General features: G+C 52.5%; 2 protein-coding genes across 5 annotated transcripts; both read right to left on the bottom strand.

Annotated features, from left to right (window-relative positions):
* Positions 1-1,331: 1,331 nt before the first annotated feature.
* Positions 1,332-12,852, bottom strand: PCYT2 (phosphate cytidylyltransferase 2, ethanolamine). Of its 4 annotated transcripts, XM_075044071.1 has the most exons (14): positions 12,718-12,852; positions 12,050-12,138; positions 11,132-11,293; positions 9,167-9,233; positions 8,582-8,666; positions 7,463-7,507; positions 6,435-6,623; positions 5,950-6,088; positions 5,240-5,322; positions 4,977-5,054; positions 4,238-4,303; positions 3,910-3,975; positions 3,330-3,418; positions 1,332-2,635 (listed from the first exon to the last, which is right to left on the bottom strand). In XM_075044071.1, the coding sequence occupies exons 1-14, from the start codon at positions 12,807-12,809 to the stop codon at positions 2,545-2,547; spliced, it is 1,341 nt and encodes a 446-aa protein (XP_074900172.1). In that variant the 5' UTR covers positions 12,810-12,852; the 3' UTR covers positions 1,332-2,544. The 4 variants fall into 4 exon arrangements, with proteins under 4 accessions (XP_074900172.1, XP_074900171.1, XP_074900168.1 ...); XM_075044070.1 differs by lacking the exon at positions 6,435-6,623; XM_075044067.1 differs by lacking the exons at positions 6,435-6,623; positions 7,463-7,507.
* Positions 12,853-12,939: 87 nt separating this feature from the next.
* On the bottom strand, positions 12,940-17,557 carry SIRT7 (sirtuin 7). Its single transcript, XM_075044066.1, has 10 exons — positions 17,319-17,557; positions 17,106-17,243; positions 16,388-16,492; positions 15,340-15,410; positions 15,166-15,238; positions 14,578-14,676; positions 13,858-14,094; positions 13,534-13,614; positions 13,269-13,375; positions 12,940-13,174 (listed from the first exon to the last, which is right to left on the bottom strand). The coding sequence occupies exons 1-10, from the start codon at positions 17,412-17,414 to the stop codon at positions 12,940-12,942; spliced, it is 1,242 nt and encodes a 413-aa protein (XP_074900167.1). The 5' UTR covers positions 17,415-17,557.
* Position 17,558: the final 1 nt, after the last annotated feature.

The raw sequence follows: 17,558 nt of genomic DNA, 5'->3' as shown, positions 1-17,558 counted from the left end.
GATGGGGGAGAGAATTGGAAGGGTAAAAGTGAGCAAACTTGCGGGTTGAGATAAAGACAGTTTAATAGGTAAAGCAAAAGCCACACGCACAAGCAAAGCAAAGCAAGGAATTCATTCACCACTTCCCATCGGCAGGCAGGTGTTCAGCCATCTCCAGGAAAGCAGGGCTCCATCACACCTAATGGTGACTTGGGAAGACAAACGCCATCACTCCAAACATCCCCCCTTCCTTCTTCTTCCCCCAGCTTTATATACTGAGCATGACGTCATGTGGTCTGGAATATCCCTTTGGCCGGTTTGGGTCAGCTGTCCCGGCTGTGTCCCCTCCCAAATTCTAGTGCCCCCCCAGCCTCCACACTGGTGGGGTAGGGTAAGAAGCAGAAAAGGCCTTGACTCTGCATAAGCACTGCTCAGCAGTAACGAACACATCCCTGTGTTATCAACACTGTTTGCAGCACAAATCCAAAACATAGCCTCATACTAGATACTATGAAGAAAATAAACTCTACCCTAGCCAAAACCAGCACAGGCTGCAAGGGACAGCTGGGACACGCCAACACAGTCACAGCATCACCCATGCTCAACACTGCGCGGGGATGGGACTGCTGTGCTTGCTGCAGGCACCCAAGGGGCTCCAGCTACATCAGGAGAGGATGGGAGGCTCCAAGTTCTCCAGTCCCTCCCCATGCCCACTGCTCAGCAGGAAGTGTTCCCACACAGGTGGGTGTCTTGGCTCGTCACAGATGACACATATTACAGAAATGCCAATATGAGACCACAGGGTCTGGGATTAGCACCTATGCAACCGTGAGACCCCAAGCTCCACAGCTGATCTGTCCCCACCACAGCTGCTTGCAGATGCTGCTTTGGCATTGCAATACACCGCAAGCCATCAGCAGAATAGTTCAGGTCACCTCCGCCTTCCATACCCACCAAGGTTACGTGCCTGCCGAACTGCTGAGAGACTCACCTTTCCAGTGCAAATTCTGTAATTTTGGAGTCCAGAAAGCATAAAACCCCAGAACACAGCAAGACCTGTTCACACAGTCCAGCTCAATTCTCTAGTGAATTCAGCAAAAACCTCCTCTCCCAGTGAGAACAAACAGCTTCTAGCCAGAGTGATCCCTAACACCTGTGCCAGAACAAACCCAACGCGTTCCAGAGCTCAGGCTGGGCTGCCCAAGGGCAACAAGCTCATTCTCGGGCCACAGCAGCCTCTCCCCAGCTCCCATCAGAGCTCCAGGGAAAAAAGCTGCTGTAGAACAGATTCTCCAGCCAGCAGCCTGGCCCCTTTCTGCTACCCAGGCTCAAGCCCCAAAGAGACCAACACACAACTCTTCAACGTTTTATTAATGATCAGCAACAAAAGTTTACAACAGAGAGGACAACAGAACTGGCATGGAAGGACCGTCCAGCACAGTACAGGGAGCGGCCCAGGACACCCAACACAGCACCCTGGAATGTAAGAGGCAGAAAGGGGCTCAGCCCAGCACCCATCCTCCTCAGGCCCTGCACCTCCCCCCAGGGGCACGCATGCTGCATGTCAGCCCTCAGAAAACAGCCATGAAATTTCAGCTTACAAGGTCCTTCCCTTAGGTAACCTGTCAGGCACAAGGTGGACTCTGGCCACGGCAGCAAGCAGGGCGCTGAGCACGGTCTACATGCAATGCCAGGTCCTGCTGCCTCAAGACAGGAAGAGCCTTTGGCAAAAGCCCCCTGGGTTCCCATGCCTCGTGTGGAGAAATGCCTCAACCTGCCAGGGAAACTGCAGAACCGAGGGTCCCTGTGCCACCAGCCACATGCCTCTCAGCAGCCGCCACACCACTGCCTGTTATTGGGGCAGCAAATGATTCGCTGGCACCAGTCACAGCGGAGAGAGGCTTTATCCCACTAAACCCAAAGTAGCTTTGGGTCTAGTATTCATGCAGAAGCAGCAGCTGAGAAGAGGCAGCATGGCAAACCCTAGAGCACAGGGCCTGTTGGCACCTCCAGCAGCCAGCACACTGATGGCCCAGTGTCCCTAACCGAAAGCTTGCAGGAGGAACTGCGGGTGCTGTGCCCCCTCCCCAGGGAGGCTGTTCTCACCAGTCTGTCCAGCAGCCCCCACCACCACCCGAAGGGTTGCTCTGGAATGGTCAGGACAGCCAAACCTGGAGGGGCAGAGGGGGCCTGGGTGGCTGCTCCATTTCCCTCCCTGCTAAAAGCCAGAAATGGCAGAAGGTAAAAGCACATCAACATGTTAAAACATTAGTTATAATTAAAACTGTTTGTTTTTGTTGGTTTTTTTTTTCTCCTTTTGTCAAATCTCCTCCTGGGAAAGGGGACGGGAGCTGATTAACGGAGGAAAAACTAGGCAGCACGATCCCGACTCATTATGTCTGCATAAATAGTGCAGGAGGAGCTAGGAGACAAGAGGGTAAGACAGCACATCCTGCATGCCGGCAGCGGTGTCCCCGTTCAGGGGTTCCCTCTCGAAGAGCTGTCTGCTCCTCAAGAGGGTGAGACTGCGGCACTCTGCGACCCACGCATTGGCTCTCTGCTGGCCTAGTGCTTCTCCTCTTCCAGTCTCTTCATGGCCTCCAACACAGCCAGCTCTTTTGCTTCCTTCTTCTGGTTCCTAGCTTCAAACTCCAGCCTGCATCAATCACAAAAAGCCACAAGATTCTCATCCCTCCGTATCTTGAGTAGACTAAAAGGACCTGGAGCAGGGTAGCACTGCCTTCTCCTACGCTGCTTTGCTCTGAGTACTCCAGAAACCTCACCAGTAACCCCTCGACTCCTCTTCAAGAGCCAGCACCCAGAGCTTCCCACAACTGTTATCATCACTCCGAAGTCCCAGGATCCCAGACTGGTCAAACACTAATTACTTCTCCTTCCGCAGAAGACACTGCTATTGCATGCTTGGTCTGTCCTGGGACAGATGATTTAGTGCCATAATACTAAAATCAAACTTACCACTGATCTGAGCCAAGGTCACTGAAGGTGAAGGGCTCAGGCCTAAAAGAGCAAAGCTCTGAAAGAAGCAACATGCTTCTCTCCCCAAGAATACAGCAAGGAAATATTATCATTAATAGAGGAGGAGGAGGAAAAATAGTAAAAAGTGCTGTGAAGCACATTCTGACATACTAGAGTTTAGCTAGTCCTTTCCCTGGACAGTCCAGTCCATCCACATTCAAGCAGCCTGCCCAAGCTATGGAAGATGAAGGACCAGTTCACTGACTCTGTGCCTTTAGATAACCCCTTCTCTTCCTGTTTGATCCCATTAATTAGTCCTCAGACAAGCTGGACGGAGCAGTATGCAACAGAACTGGGAGATGAAGAAAGCCAACCTGTTCTTGATGATTCTTTGCACAATTAAATCTGTGGTGAGATTGCTGCCACTGTCCACCAGCTGGAAAATGCCGCGTCTCTTCGGTTCCTGTAAACAAACACAGCAGACTCAGCGGTGAAAAACACACAGGACCTCTGGGTTTACATGCTCAGTAGTGACAGCTGAGCAGAATTCATGGCAGGTCCTATGGGCACTCAGCCAGGCACAACACAAAATGATGTCCTAGGAGGCAGAATAAATAACTGCTGAAAGCAAGGCTTCACGTATATGGGAGCTGAGCAAGGCTGCCCAGGACTGGCATAGAGCAAAGATTACAGGATTTCTCACTTTGCCATGAAGGCATCAGAAACAGGCAAAACAAAACAGCGACTAAAAGAATGGAGCTGTTGTGAATGATTTACAGGCTCTGCTCCAAGTAGCTACCCTCGGGGTGGATGAAAAACATCATCACCTGCCAAGGACTTGCTTGGGTAGCATCCTCTGCAATACAAATTCTCAGCTTAGGAACACAAACAAAGCCATGCTGTAACTATCAAACGTTGTCAAAGAAGCACGGACAACAGCAGCTAGTAGCTTACCTCATACGGATCAGAACCATCCTTATCTGGCACCACCTCCGTCATCCCATGACACACAAGTGTTACCTGGAGAAGGACACAAAGTCACTGACAAGATCCAAAAGATGACAGGGACTCTCCCTGCCACTGCACTCACTGCAGCATAGCCTGGAAATCAGCAAAGCCACCCCTCCAGTACCAGGCTTGGCAGTGCATCTGGAGCTCCCTGTAATCCTGCTAAGTAGGACCAGCTGCCTTCTACACCCCTGTGTTTTCCTGCACCACTTTAGCTCCCTAAGCACATCACACACCAACATCTTCATGTCCATCTATAGGCAAAGACTCTCACCCTGAAGTGATCCAGCAGATCAGCAGTGACAGCGTAGGGGGCTCCAATCACCACTTCCGAGACGTACTAGAAAAGAAACCAGGTGAAAGTCCAGATTTGGAAAAAAACAAAACAAAACAAAAAAACAACCAAACAACAAACCAACCAACCACAAAACCTCAAACCAAAAAAACAAAACAGAGGCCAGCCTGCTTCCTAAACAGACTTGAGCAGGTCTTCTGGTTATAGAGTTAGGAGCTCAAAATAAGGGAACAGGAAAGTGGGTTTAGCAGCCACTGCTTGTCTCACAGCATCTTTTTGTTCCACAAAAGAATATGCTTTCTGGTAGTGCATATATAGCAAATCCAAAAGTTAATTGCTCAAGGCACACAATTCTGGGCCTCCCCACATTTCTTTCCCAGGAATTTTCTCCCCTGCTGCAGGCAGCAGAGTTTTCTACAAGAACATGGCTGTCTGCATACAGCAGAGCAGCACTTTGCAAGGCATCCTGCCTTTTCATGGCTGGTGGAACAGAGGTGGAAGAGTTCAATAGCTCAGGTTAGCCAGGACAACACAGAAGCCTAGTCATTCCTCCTGAGAGCACACCAGCACCTCTGGCTGCCTAAAGGGATCAGTCTTGTCTTCACCTTCTCAATGCACACCAAAGAACTCATGCAAGATTCTTGGCTACAGGTGAACACCACCCAGCTCCAGGCAACTTCTGGAACAGCGCAGAGGCACCAATCCAACAGGCACTTACCCTACAGGCCAAGACACTGAGTGTTCTCTCATGGATGTTCATGATGGGATAGTTCTTCCCTTTGTAGCGATTTACTTCCTAAGGCAAAGCACCAGGCACAATTAGAAGAGACACAAACCAACGCCCTTTCCCTCTCACTTTTTCCCCAACATGAAAATCCTGTATTGGCCAATACATCCCTTTCTTGTCTTCCAGAGCATGACCTGCTTGTTTCAGAAAGAATAGGGGCCACGCTGCTCTGTCTTTGGACGTTATATACAGACCTGATCAAAGTGCAGCCCAGCAATAATGTAGGGTTTCTCTGCCAGCTGGTGAACCTTCTCCAGGAAATCCACATGCCCAATATCTGTAGACCTGTTTAAGGAATTGAAACTAATGTGGAAAATAAGTAAGACAGTAACAGATGCACTGAAAGACCACAGTGGGAGACAGGAATCCCAAGGATTTTATTTTTGCATTACTTGTTGCCTATGTCCTAAGAACAGTTGCCTCCTTCCTCCTCAGGCTCCACAGGTTCTGGGCAAAAGCCAGACATCTTTTCAGCTCCACTTCACATGGACTCAACTTTGCCTCTGTCCAGAATTTCTACCTGTTTCAGGTGTTCTGGGACAATGCCTGCATGACTGTCCCAGGGATGAAGCATCTGCTCCAGATGCCCTGTGCAGTCACCTGGTCTATGACAGCCCATCTTCAACAGGGACTAGGGTGTGATCACTAGAGCATGGAGAGCATCCAACTGTCTTCCTGAAATCCTCCAACAGCCACAATCTCTCTAGAGAGGAGCAATAGTTCCTTTCTCAGTGTCCTGTGACTAAGAAACTGCCAGTAACAACTCCTGCCTCCTCCCTCACATGCATACCTACAGAAAAGAAAAAAAAGAAGAGGCAAATATCCTAGTCTGGTGCCTCAAAACATGAAAACATCAAACAAAAAGACCAACGGTACTTTCTTGACAAAATAGAGTCAAGGATACGGAACAGGTCAAAGGCTCCGGCCACATAGATGATAGTGTCTCCTGGCTGTGGCTCCTTCCCTGATGCAAACTGGATGATCTTCTGAGATGTCTGTAGGAACTGCGAGACGCCAGTCCAGGGACTGTGACCTTTTGGCCCCTGGGAAAACACATACCGCACACATTTCCTCTTCAGGCTCCAGGAGGGGGTTTGGACAACGCACAAATGGAGCTGCAGGCAATTTGCTAGCAAGTATCACAACTCTTAGCTTGCACTTGCTACATTCCTGGCACCAAATACTTATGAAATCTCACAAATGCTGTTTTTGCTCTGTCAAACACAGTCTAAATCGTCCCCTCAACAGCCAGCTAAGGAGATGCCGAGAAACAAGCTCAGAAAGGAGGAAGGCAACAGGGCAGTCTCGGATTTCCAGGAGAGGCAAGGCTTACCAAGGGAGACAACACACAACCTACCTACGCTCTTCTCAAGCTCTACGGCAGCCTACTCGTTCACCTGGCCGATGCCGCGCCAAGCCGGGAGGGGATCGCCCACAGCTCCAGCAAGGGCCAGGTCCCAGCGCCGGTGAAACCGAAGACGGAGCTTTGTCCCCGCCATGTGGCAGCTTTGGAAACAGCCACCGAGTCACCCGCTCCAGCACCCGCTTCGCTCCCCTAAAGCTAGCTGCTCTACAAGACTTGAAAGAACCAAGACAACTCAGCTGAAACCAGGGCAAGCCATACAAACGGCACCATGCAGAAGGGGGGCTCAGCTGACAGGGGACATGCAGGGTGCCTGGTGCCCAGGCATTCTCCCCAGATCCAAGCACCAGGAAACAGCCACGCTGGAGCAAGAGGCCCCGTAAAGCCTGCTAAGAAAACCCAACACGGTGGGGAACAAAGAGGATGATTCAGCCTGGTCAGCAAGCCCCCTGTGAGTAAAAAAGACTTAAGCTGTAGGTCCAGGTGCTTGTTCATCAGGGACAAGCCAATAGTCACAGAAAAAAAAAAAAAAAAAAGGGGCTGATAGCTCTTTAGAGGTAGCTGGACACAGCGGCAGAGAACCCCAGGAGGACTGCTCTGCTACTTGAAGACCAAGCATGTGAAATCTGCAGTACAGCATGCTAGCTACGTGCCTGCTACACCAACACTTCCCAGACCTAATGCAACACCTTTAAAAACAAGAGCACTAAAAGGAGCAATCACAGAGGCTGTCCCTAGGCTGGAACTGCAGGCACTTAGGTCCCAAAGGAAGCAGCAATAAAGAATTTACAAGCAAGCCAGAAAAACAGCAAAGGCTCAGTGGGTGCAGCAGTTCTATGTGCTGCAGAAGGACAGTTCACTCGCTGGCCCTGTGAGGCCACACCTGCCTATTTCACTGTCTACAGCAGCTACTTTATGGGGGCAGCAGACATTTACTGAGGTTACTACTAAATGTGGGGGGAAAAAAACCTCTGCAACACAGGTCAAAAAGCACATTTGGAATCCTTCTCAGACAGGACAACAACCAGACGTCCATGACCAGAACTCACATTACCTTCCCAAAGTTGTCAGTGTGCTTCCGATAGTCTAGGTCCTCATCCTGAAGGGAGATAAAGAGTCAAAATGTTTAAGCACTCACATAGCTCATCCAACCAAGAATATGCTTGTGTGTCGCAGAAGTGCTGGGAAGTCCAGGCTCAGACTGCATACCATTGATCCCTGGCACTGAATGCTGACAAACTAGTTAATATCTAAACCACAGTCGTGTCCCAGCATGAGTCAGATGAAACGTGTCCTTATCTGATCCCAGCCTGGCACCACACAGTGATGGTGGTTCTTGCCCAACCTGCAGACCTGATAACACTGCACACTTACGTCCTCCCTCAACTACGCAAGCCCCTACCAGGACAAGTGTCCCTCCTTCTTCCAAAGACACTCCACTAGAGACAGGTTTAGATCTCTGCAGACAGCTTGTGGCAATGTGTCAGATCTTGGTGTGAACTTACATACTATGGCTAAGCCAATCTAACAGCTCAGCACACTAGAAGGATCTCCCTCTACCCCTGAATTCTCTTGTGGGTCCCTTGCCTTGTCCCTGCTGTTACCTAGGTCTTTCCATTCACTGGATTGCTTGTTTACGAAATCAGTTAAACTCATTAACCAACATAAACCTACTTCCTTTATTTTCCTTTGGTTAGGTTAGCTATCTACCAGGTAGTGTGCTGAAGAGACTCAAGAAAGGTCTGATAAGACTAGAGACAGCAGAAGGCAGAAGCATGCAGCTCAGTGGGAAGGAAGAGGAGTTTCCAATTCTGGTAGCACTGGGCTGACAGACCAATGTGGCTGCACTATGTAGTTTCACCCTCGGAGAAGCCATAGGCTAGCCTGTAGTCCCCATAACATTCCTAAAGCCCCCACCAATCATGAGGGATGGTAGCTTTTATCCCCCCCACACCCTTCCAAAGCAGCATGGGCTGAGATCACACTGTGATCTCAGACAGGCTTAAGCAAACACAAGCAGGTTGTTTTGCTGCCACTGCCCATAATCAGCTTTCCAGTTCTCTGTGCACCCAGGAGCCAGACCCAGGAGCTCTACTGCCACTTGGGACTGCAAAAGCAAAGAGATAGCATATGTCCTGGACTCCAAACTCCCACCCAAAGCCCTCTCACTCACTATGTTGCTGTGGTGAGCCTTAGTCATGAGCAGCATGCGGCCAACGAGGTCAGTAGTGGACACACCTTGGGTGCGTTTGCATTCCCTGCAGGGAGACAAGCAAAGGATAAAGCAGAAGCCTCAGGAGCATATGCCTCTTTCTCTTCCCACCATTACCACAGGAACACCTGTGACACCTGATAAATCCAAACCAGGGGCCATCGTGAGAAAGTCTTCCTTCTACCTGCTCTTGATATAAAGCATAGCATTCATCTGCTGTGCCTCTGCATCTTCTTTACACCACAGCAACTGCTCATATGAGGAAAACTTACCTTGCGCAGACTTCCCAAAAGAGCTAACTCCCCGTGAGGCTCTAAGGCCAGAACTAGGATCTGCCAGGAACAGGAAGGCCCCACCAGTTAGATGCTAGTCTGCGACACTTCCTGGAAGCCAAAATGGTGGGAGCAACTGAAGCTCTGACACATGTTACAGCAAAATTAAAGCATGACCTGAAGATAGCTGTCTTTCATCTGACTTCCCTTTGGGGCACAAACTCCCAGAAACTCTGCCCAAAACAGGGTAAGAAGGTAAGCAACAACAGGTTACCTGTATCGCCCCGCTGTCTTCACTTCCTCATAGGTATCCTTGCCATCTATTGTTAAGGTGATGTCATCTGCAGAGAGAGAAAAGCCTCAGAACTGCGCCCCAAGCCCTCCTGCACAAAAGCTGTTTTAGAATGACAGCAGCCACAACTGAACAGGTCCAGCACATATGCCAGACTAGAACTCCTGCAATGGGAATCCCTGTGCGTACACAGGGGATACATCCTGCATCCCATGGAAATGCCAGGGGTTTGCAAGACTACCCTATCTGTGGAGACAAGCATACTCCTGGATGCTAAACACCATTAGCCATCTGGTCCACTGTTTTTTAGATAGTCCAGAAGATCCGACCCTGTTGCCCTTGCAGTGAATTCAGCAGCAGGCGTGACTGAATTATTGTCTGAATGACAATCAACAGCTACCATCGGTCTCAGTGTTAAAAAGCACCTTAACCTTAACTTCTCTAGGACTGGTTTTAGCCATTGAGTTCATGTTACAACTTCTTCAGTTGATTAAACAGTCCTCCAACAGCCAGTTCTACCCCTCAGTGATGGTACTTCTACAGTGACATCAAGCTACCCTTTTACAGAGTTAATTCCTGTTCATCCTTGGCATGGTTCCCAACTCTACAGAAACACCTCTCACCTACTTTTAGTGATAGTATAAAATCTTTACAAGTGAAACCTAAGCTGGCTTTCGTTTGGCAAAACAGCCAGTTCACAGTGCAGGTGCTGGCAGTTCACAAGTGCTCTCTCTCACACAGTGGGGTGGCATGCTCCAGGCAGCACAGTTGTTCTTCTAAAATCCTACACCCTCACCTCAGGGCACAGGAGAAGAGACCATACTGCAAGCAGAGCTCTGCGTGCCAGGAGAGGGAGAAATAGTGGGTTTGCTGCCTGTCACCTTCCCAGTTAAGCTCAGCTATTTCAAAACTTACCTTTTGCATAAACACAACCTGGCAAAACTGCAGCGTGCAAGGGTATTATTCAGGTAGGAGTGCTGAATGATTTGGCAAAGGGGATAAACGCAGGGCAACTGGAGCAAAGGCCACGAGTGCTCCTCTGTTGCCATAATCCCTCACCAAGTCTAGTAAGGGGTCACATACCCCAAACCCATTCAGGGCAGGCAAGTTAACAAGGAATTTGATAATCACCCTGTCCATGTGAAAAAAACATATCTATCTTATAGAAGATTAATAATTTATTTACATTTAATGAAATACTTGGCTTATCGATAGCAGGTGGCTTGGATCAGATGAGGAAGGATACATGAAATGAGTGCAAAGGCTACTCCTGATTAAACTAACAAAATACCTTCAGAAGGGTAGGGAGGAGGTGCTGAGGCTGAATGAACACAAGAAGCAGTTCCAGGAAGGGACAGAGTACAAAAGCAAGAATGTTTCCTCAGAACACTGGTTCTCTTCAGTGACTGTAAACTGAAAAGTGTTCATAATAAGAACTAGGTCTCTGACCACACGGTCAGCTAAGCCCTTGAACAGCTTATTAGCTGGATGAAGAGAGAGAAGCTTTTCAGATCTGATCTCATCCCAGTATAAGTAGATATAAACATGATTTTATTTCCGCACACTTACCTGTTGAACAGCATTTTTCATGTTTAAGTTTTGAAAATTACTTTCCCCTATGCACAAATTTCTGCTGGTGCTAAGGGCAACCTCAGGATAATCGTCAGACAACGCCTTTCACCTCTGTAAGTGAAAGGGATGCTTAAAACCAAGGGATCTGGCCACTCTTAGGGTGCCTAGCACACAGACGTATTTCTCCAGAATCCCAGAACAGGAGTAGCCATACCGCCCAGAGCAGCTGTTGGTAAGGCAGACCTCTGTACGCAAGGTATCCCCTGATGGCCAGCACCGGCCAGAACGTTCCTCACTTTGCAGCAGGGAAACCAAGAGCACGCAAGCCCTGGAGGGCCTGCGTTAATACAACTGTCGCCTCAGTATACCACTCACCACCATGCACACAGAAGTCGCAGTTATATTTGTCCAGGGTTTCCAGTGTGGTGACATAGGGAGCTCCTGGAGCAATCTCATCCACCCACTTGATGGCTTGCACCATTTTGTACCTCTCCTCCTGTGTAAAGACAGGGGGGCCCTTGTGCTTGGCAATCTCCTCTGGGCGAGAAACAGAAAAACCCAGTTAGAAGCATGTACTACAGCTACGAAGACTCTCACCTACAGGAGCCTCTTCACTGCGGGCTTACACTCAGCTTGGAATTGGTTTGTGGTAGAGAAGGAAGCCCCAGCTAGATCAGAAAAGATTTTAATTTAGTTGCATTTCCTAAGTGCATAACAAAGGCCCTGGAAGTCACTCGGAAGGCAGAAGGTCTCAGCACCTCCCTGTACCCAGATATGTCCTGTTGGGGGGACTACCTGGGCTTCCTGGCAGCCCCCGAGGGGAAATTCCCCTTTTAAACAACAGCTTCCTGCTAGAAAATATGTATCCATAAACCCATTTAAAATCCATCTTCACACGCAAGAACTAGTTCCTAGCACTTAACTTCCAGATAGGCTTGAAACGAGTTTTTCTCCACACAGTAATTTGTTTTGGAATATCAGTTCTGCCGTTTGCACCCAGCAAAACCAGACTGATTTTCAACTGGTTCAACTGTTTTCACAGCACAGAATACAACTCACCCCTCAAACGAAGCCTGCAAGCTCTGAACTACCAAACCCTCGCTCTGGAAAGCGTGAAAGGGGTAACTCCACTCCCTTACCCAGGGAAGACACTTTTCTTTTGGAGGCTGCTGCTCCTTGCGGAGACGCAGGAAGAAGCCTGCTTTGTATCAGAGTATCTCCGTTCTCTTGGGGCTAACGCTGCTGGGCGATTCTAGAGGCAGCACGAGGTGAAAAGCTGAGAAAGCCTCTTACCATCTGTGTGGACTCCAACAATCAGATAATCTCCCATGGCCCGAGCCTGGCGTAGCTGGTTCGAGTGGCCATAGTGCACCATGTCATAGCTAGAAAGACAACGGCCCTGGTTCAGTCTGGGGACACAAGGATGCACTTTGCCAGGAAGGTGCAGGAGGTGACCTTCCCCACGGGCTCAAAGGTTTACAGTCCCTCCGCTATCTCTGACCGGGCAGGACCGCCACCTTCGCAGCCGGCTCGTCGGGGGCAGGCGGCAGCACCCCGGCACGCCGCAGCGAGCCTGCCCCAGCCGCGGCCGGAGAGCGGCGTGCCGGTCCCCCCTTCTCCGGGGCCGGACAGCAGCGCTGTCCCCAAGGCCGGCCCCGGCCGCAGCCCCGGGCGCTCGGGACGGCCCGGCCCGGCCCGGCCCAGCCCAGCCCGGCGGCCGCGCCGGGGCCCGTGCGGCGGCGGCTGAGCCCGGGGCGCTCCCGGCGGCGGAGCGGTGGCGTCCTGCTGCCGCACGCACCGGGGCGAGGCGGCGGCTCCGCGGGGAGGGACCTGCCCCGGGGCCCGGCCCGCCGCCGAGCCCGGCCGCGCCGCGGTCACAGAGGAACCGGAGGCACCAGCGCAGCCAAACACCGTTTATTTCTCCGGGCGCCGCGCCGCGCCAGCCCGCCCGCCCCACTCACCATCCGTCGCACCAGACGCGCACGGGCCGCTGCGCCGCCGCGCCGCCCGCCGCCGGGCCGCCGCCGCCGCCCGCCGCCCCGTTGCGCAGCATGGCCGCGCTGTCACCGGCGGCGCCGCCCGCCCGCCCGCCCGCAGCCGAGCGAGCGGGCCCGGGGCCGCCGCCGCCCGCCCCGCCCCGCGCCCGCCCCCGCCGCCATCTTGGGGCGCGTCCCCGCCCGCCCTCAGTTGCTCTTCCTCCGCCGGGCGCCCTTGGCGCAGCCGCGGCCCAGCCAGCCGCCGGGGCGGGCGGGCGGCGGCGGCTCCTCCTCCTCCTCGTCCTCCCGCGGCGGCTCGGCCCCCGGCGGCGGCGGGGGCGGCGGCTCGGCGCCCTGCGGCGGGGCCACCGGCTTCCGCGAGTGCGTGCCTTCCTCCCCGGGGCGCAGCGGCTCGGCCAGCGCGAAGATGGGGTCCCGCGCCCTGCGGAGACAGGGCGAGCGTGGCGGGGGGGCTGCCGGGCGGGCCCGGGCGGCCCCCGGGACGCGGCCGCCGGGCAGGGCCCCGGTCCGCTCACCGGTCGTAGCGCGGGATCTCCAGCCCCAGCTCCGCCATCAGCAGCCGCATGACGTCGTCGCAGCGGCCGTGCAGCTTCAGGGCAGCCAGGTCGTCCTTCGGGGTCCACTACAGGAGCGAGACCAGACCCGCGGCTGCAGGTGTCTCCCAGCGGGCAGGCGGCGCTCCCTGCCCTGGGGTCCGGCGCGCCGCCAGGCAGCGAGGCTCGCCGCACGCCAGCGGCCGTCGGGCCCAAACCCTTCCAACCCAGTGCAAAAGGCTCTCACCTGCAGGTTCACGATATACAGCTTTGGACGACGAGTGGGCGGCTTGCTCATGCACCAGAGACGCGGGTATTTTTTCAAAACCTGCCACAAAACAGAGATTTTCAGTACAGCCAAAGGCACGCGTAACTGCGAACCGTATCAGCGAGAGGAAAAGGAATGTATTACCAGGAGGGGAAAGAGGGAGGAAGAGAGACTATCACAGATGGTGGGCGAATCCTGACACCAGAGTTTACAGTTGTCTGTTTGGGAGGAGACTGCTCAGCACCAAGGTGTATCACCAAGAGGGAATGCTGCTAACAGTCTTCACCGAGTCTCTAAAGTTACCTTTAAGCTGGAACCCAGACAAAGAATCACATCTGCTTTGCTCGCAGCTTCTGTTGCTGCTTCCCAGTTCAGGGGCTGTCTCAACGTCCCCTTCTCCCCAAAGTGGACGATTGTATCTCTCAACTGTGCCCCACACTTGTGGCACATCCTGCCAGTGTGATGCCTGTGCAAGGCTGTGCGCTCCGTCACATCAAATACTCGCACGTACTCTCTGTTGGGTGTACAGGAAGTGCAGACCTGGTGCAGGACGAGAGCAAAAAACTCGTTACATCACTGGCATCTAGCTCGTGAAAGGCCAGGAGCCAGCCACTTCTCTCAGAAGAAAAGCACTTATGGGGGACAATAAATTGGAAGCAGTAGAAGGGATCATCTGGGATCAGACGCTAACTTGGAAAAGTTTGGAAAACCTCAGCTAGCAAGTGGAGCTACAGGGAGCCTGTTGTCTATGCGGTAGGAGGGATTTCAGAGAAGGTCTGAGGAAGAGTAGTCAGAAGCAGAACGCTCTAGCAAGGACAGAGAAAAAGCTACAGAGTTGTACAGAACGCTGTTTTAGTGCTTGCTAACTAGTTCACACCCCTCAAACCCGATGGCCTGAAGATACAAACTAAGCAGAGGCTAGCCCTTGTACTAATTCTTCTGGAGCTAGTGGCAGACAAATAGTTTACATCATCTTCTTGGGAGGCCACTAGACAGTAACTTTATCCTGTTCTGGCCACTCACCTCTATGTACATGTTGCCATGAAGCTCAGATATTGCTTCTCGGGGTAACCCACTCCGCAGGTGCAGCCCATCACAGTTTTGAGACACCACATGCTGCACCTTGAAGAGAACAGAACGCTGAGCTAACACACACGCAGAAGACTCTGAAAGTATTACTCAAATGCAGGTGACACGTATGTCTTCATATGCACCAAATAACCCCGAACATCAGAGCAGAACCAACAGAAGAAAAGCACGGAGAATAGACCTTTTTGAAAGCTAAATGAAAAGACTCCTCCTGCTAAACAGCTCCATTATGTCTGGCTGCCTTTGTGGCCAGGTCCCCAGACCAGCCTCACCAGGAGGCAAATACAACATATTAAAGTAAAGGCACCCAGGGAAAAACCACCAGAGCTACTCTCTGGAGCTAGCCTAATGAAGACTCAGCTATACGTCAGCACAGATGCTTTTTCCTACATGGATTATGTAGCCACCCAAGTGAAAACAGTAGTTAGGCAATCTCATGAAAAGCTTTTTTTCCACCTGTTGGGTTTTATTTATCATACTTAGACAGAGGAACACAAGTGAGGTGCGGAAAAAATATCGTACCAGGTTGTGCTTGTGTAGGCAGGCAATGCTCATATGGGTGAGTGTGGGCTCTGCCTCACTTAGATCTGTAGCCCTGACAAGAAGCAAGAGGAAGAAGAAAAAAAAAGTTGGAATTGCCATTAATCTCTTTCAGTATCAGCTCTCTGCTACACAGCTCAGAATTTGTCTCCTTACCTGATGGTCCTGCCCTTCTGCAGCAATGTCCATATGCCATTAGGGCCTCTGTAGTCTGGGATTGAAGCTGCCTGTGTTATTGGGAGAGAAAAAACGAGGCCTGATGGGAAGGTTCACACCTCTTGTCCACAAACATTTCAACCTGGTCTCAGCCAGGACAACCAGTTACACCTCATTCACGGGTGCTTTTTCATGCACTTCAAGTTTTCTAGCACAGTGGTTCCTCCTAATCGCAGGAAAACCTTTTTGTATGTTCTCTCTCTCTCTTAGCATCTCTGCTCCTACCTTGCAGCTCTCATTTTCACCTCCAGTATTTATTTTCTCCAATTTTACCATTATGGAATCCCTCCAGAACTCTTTTTGACCCTTAGTACTTCCCATTTCCCTGCACGAAACCCAATTCTTGAACCTTTCCTTATTTTCACTAGACCCGATTTCTGGTACCTTGCACTCAGCATTCGTTAGCAACAATACTTGTGACATTAGCACTCATACACCCTGCCCAGAATCATGCTGAGACTGTAGAAAAGGTGAAGAAAAACAAGGTTCCCATCTCAGAATTCAGACAAAGGTGACATATATCACATTAGAGGAGGCAGAACCAGATTTCCACTTTCCCAAAGGCCACGGATACTAAACATTTCTTAAACTGTCATTTGTAAGTTCTGATAACCACCAGCTATTCCTACTTGTCCATTAACGCAGACAACATTAATTAGCTAACTTGTTTTTAGGTTCTACACCAAAAGTAGCTGAAGACACTTGAATGAAGTAAGACTAGCGATATTCTCATTTAAGAAGCACAATCTTCACACGGTCACAGAGGTGATGCAGCCTTGGAATCGCTTGGGCAGCAGGCGCAACCCCAAGACGCAAACTAGCAAACGTCTTGGTCACGGTTTGCAGCGCAGCAGCGTTAACATAGCATCCCAGACTCGTAACACACATCACACAGTCATTTAGAAACCACAAAAATAGTCCAAACACCACCGCGACACTCCAGAAGGAGCTCCCACAGCTCCAGCCACTCACCCCCAAAGAATCCTACCGTACTGATCCCGGCTCCTGTATAGATGACAAGGTGCTTGGCATTCTGGACAGCAGCAGCCAGTTTAGTAACCTTTCTCTTTAACTCCTCTGGTTCGTCACATACCTAGAAAACACAACTGAGCAAGTTCACATGTTTCTGAGACACAGTGCATCACTGAATCAGAAAGAACGGGGAGCTCCCTGGAGGTATAATACGAGCCTAGCCTAGCCAGAGAAAGCAACACAAACGTTATCAGAAGTGGCTTCTAAATAAAAATGGCTCGTGGGTGCTGTCCACGGCAGATCAAGGGAAGAAGTCTCCTGGACAGCAGCACATGCAGATCCTTCCTCCCAGGAGACATAACCACACAGTGCGCACGCACAAAATGGCGTGCACTTGGAAAACACAGGGATCTGGCAAGCCGCTGAATGGAAGACGACTGATGCGGAGACAAACCCAGGGCAGACGCCGGAGGCCACAACCTCGGGGGCCAGAGACCTTCCCGGTAACGCGGCACAGCCGCCGAGGCCTGCCGCAGCTCCGGAGCTCCCCCCGCAGTGGCCAGCCCGGCGACCTCACCCCCCGCCCCCGAGCGCAGGGCCGCTCTCCCGGGCCGCGGCCGGCTCCCCTCCCCACGACCACCGAGCGGCGGCTCCGGGGAGGCGCCGCGCCGCCGGGCCCGGTCCGCTATCCCGCAGGCCGGGGCCGAGCCCCCCCGCTCCCCCGGGCCGCCCACCTCCTCCTGCCGCCGGCGCAGCCGTTCGCGCCGCTTGCGGCGCCGCTCCAGTTCCCTGACGATGTCCTCGCTCTCGCTCAGCACCTGGCACTCCTCGGGGCTCCGCTCCGCCGGCGGCTTCCTCCAGATGCGGGACACCTGCCCGGTACACGCGGGTGGTCACGGCGGCCCGCGGCGGCGGGGCAGGGCGGGCCGGGCCGGGCCGTACCGTACCTGTCTCCGCCGGTCCCGCTGCTCCTCCTGCTGCAGGATCTCGGCGCGCGCCGCTGCCTTCCGCTCCGAGCGGCTCAGGCTGCCGCCGGCCGCCATCGCCCCGGAAGCGCCCCGCTTCCGCTGCCGGGCGCCCCGCCGCGGCGCCGCTTCCGCCGACCGGCGCGAGCGGCCGAGCGCCACTTCCGCCGCCGCCGCCCCGGGTGCAGCAGCGCCCCCCCGCGCCGCGGCGGACCGCGCCCC

The sequence above is a fragment of the Buteo buteo genome, chromosome 13 (assembly GCF_964188355.1).
Source record: "Buteo buteo chromosome 13, bButBut1.hap1.1, whole genome shotgun sequence".
Classification (NCBI taxonomy): domain Eukaryota; kingdom Metazoa; phylum Chordata; class Aves; order Accipitriformes; family Accipitridae; genus Buteo; species Buteo buteo.
Note: the sequence above shows the minus strand (reverse complement) of the source record. Positions and strands in the feature narration are given on the sequence as shown.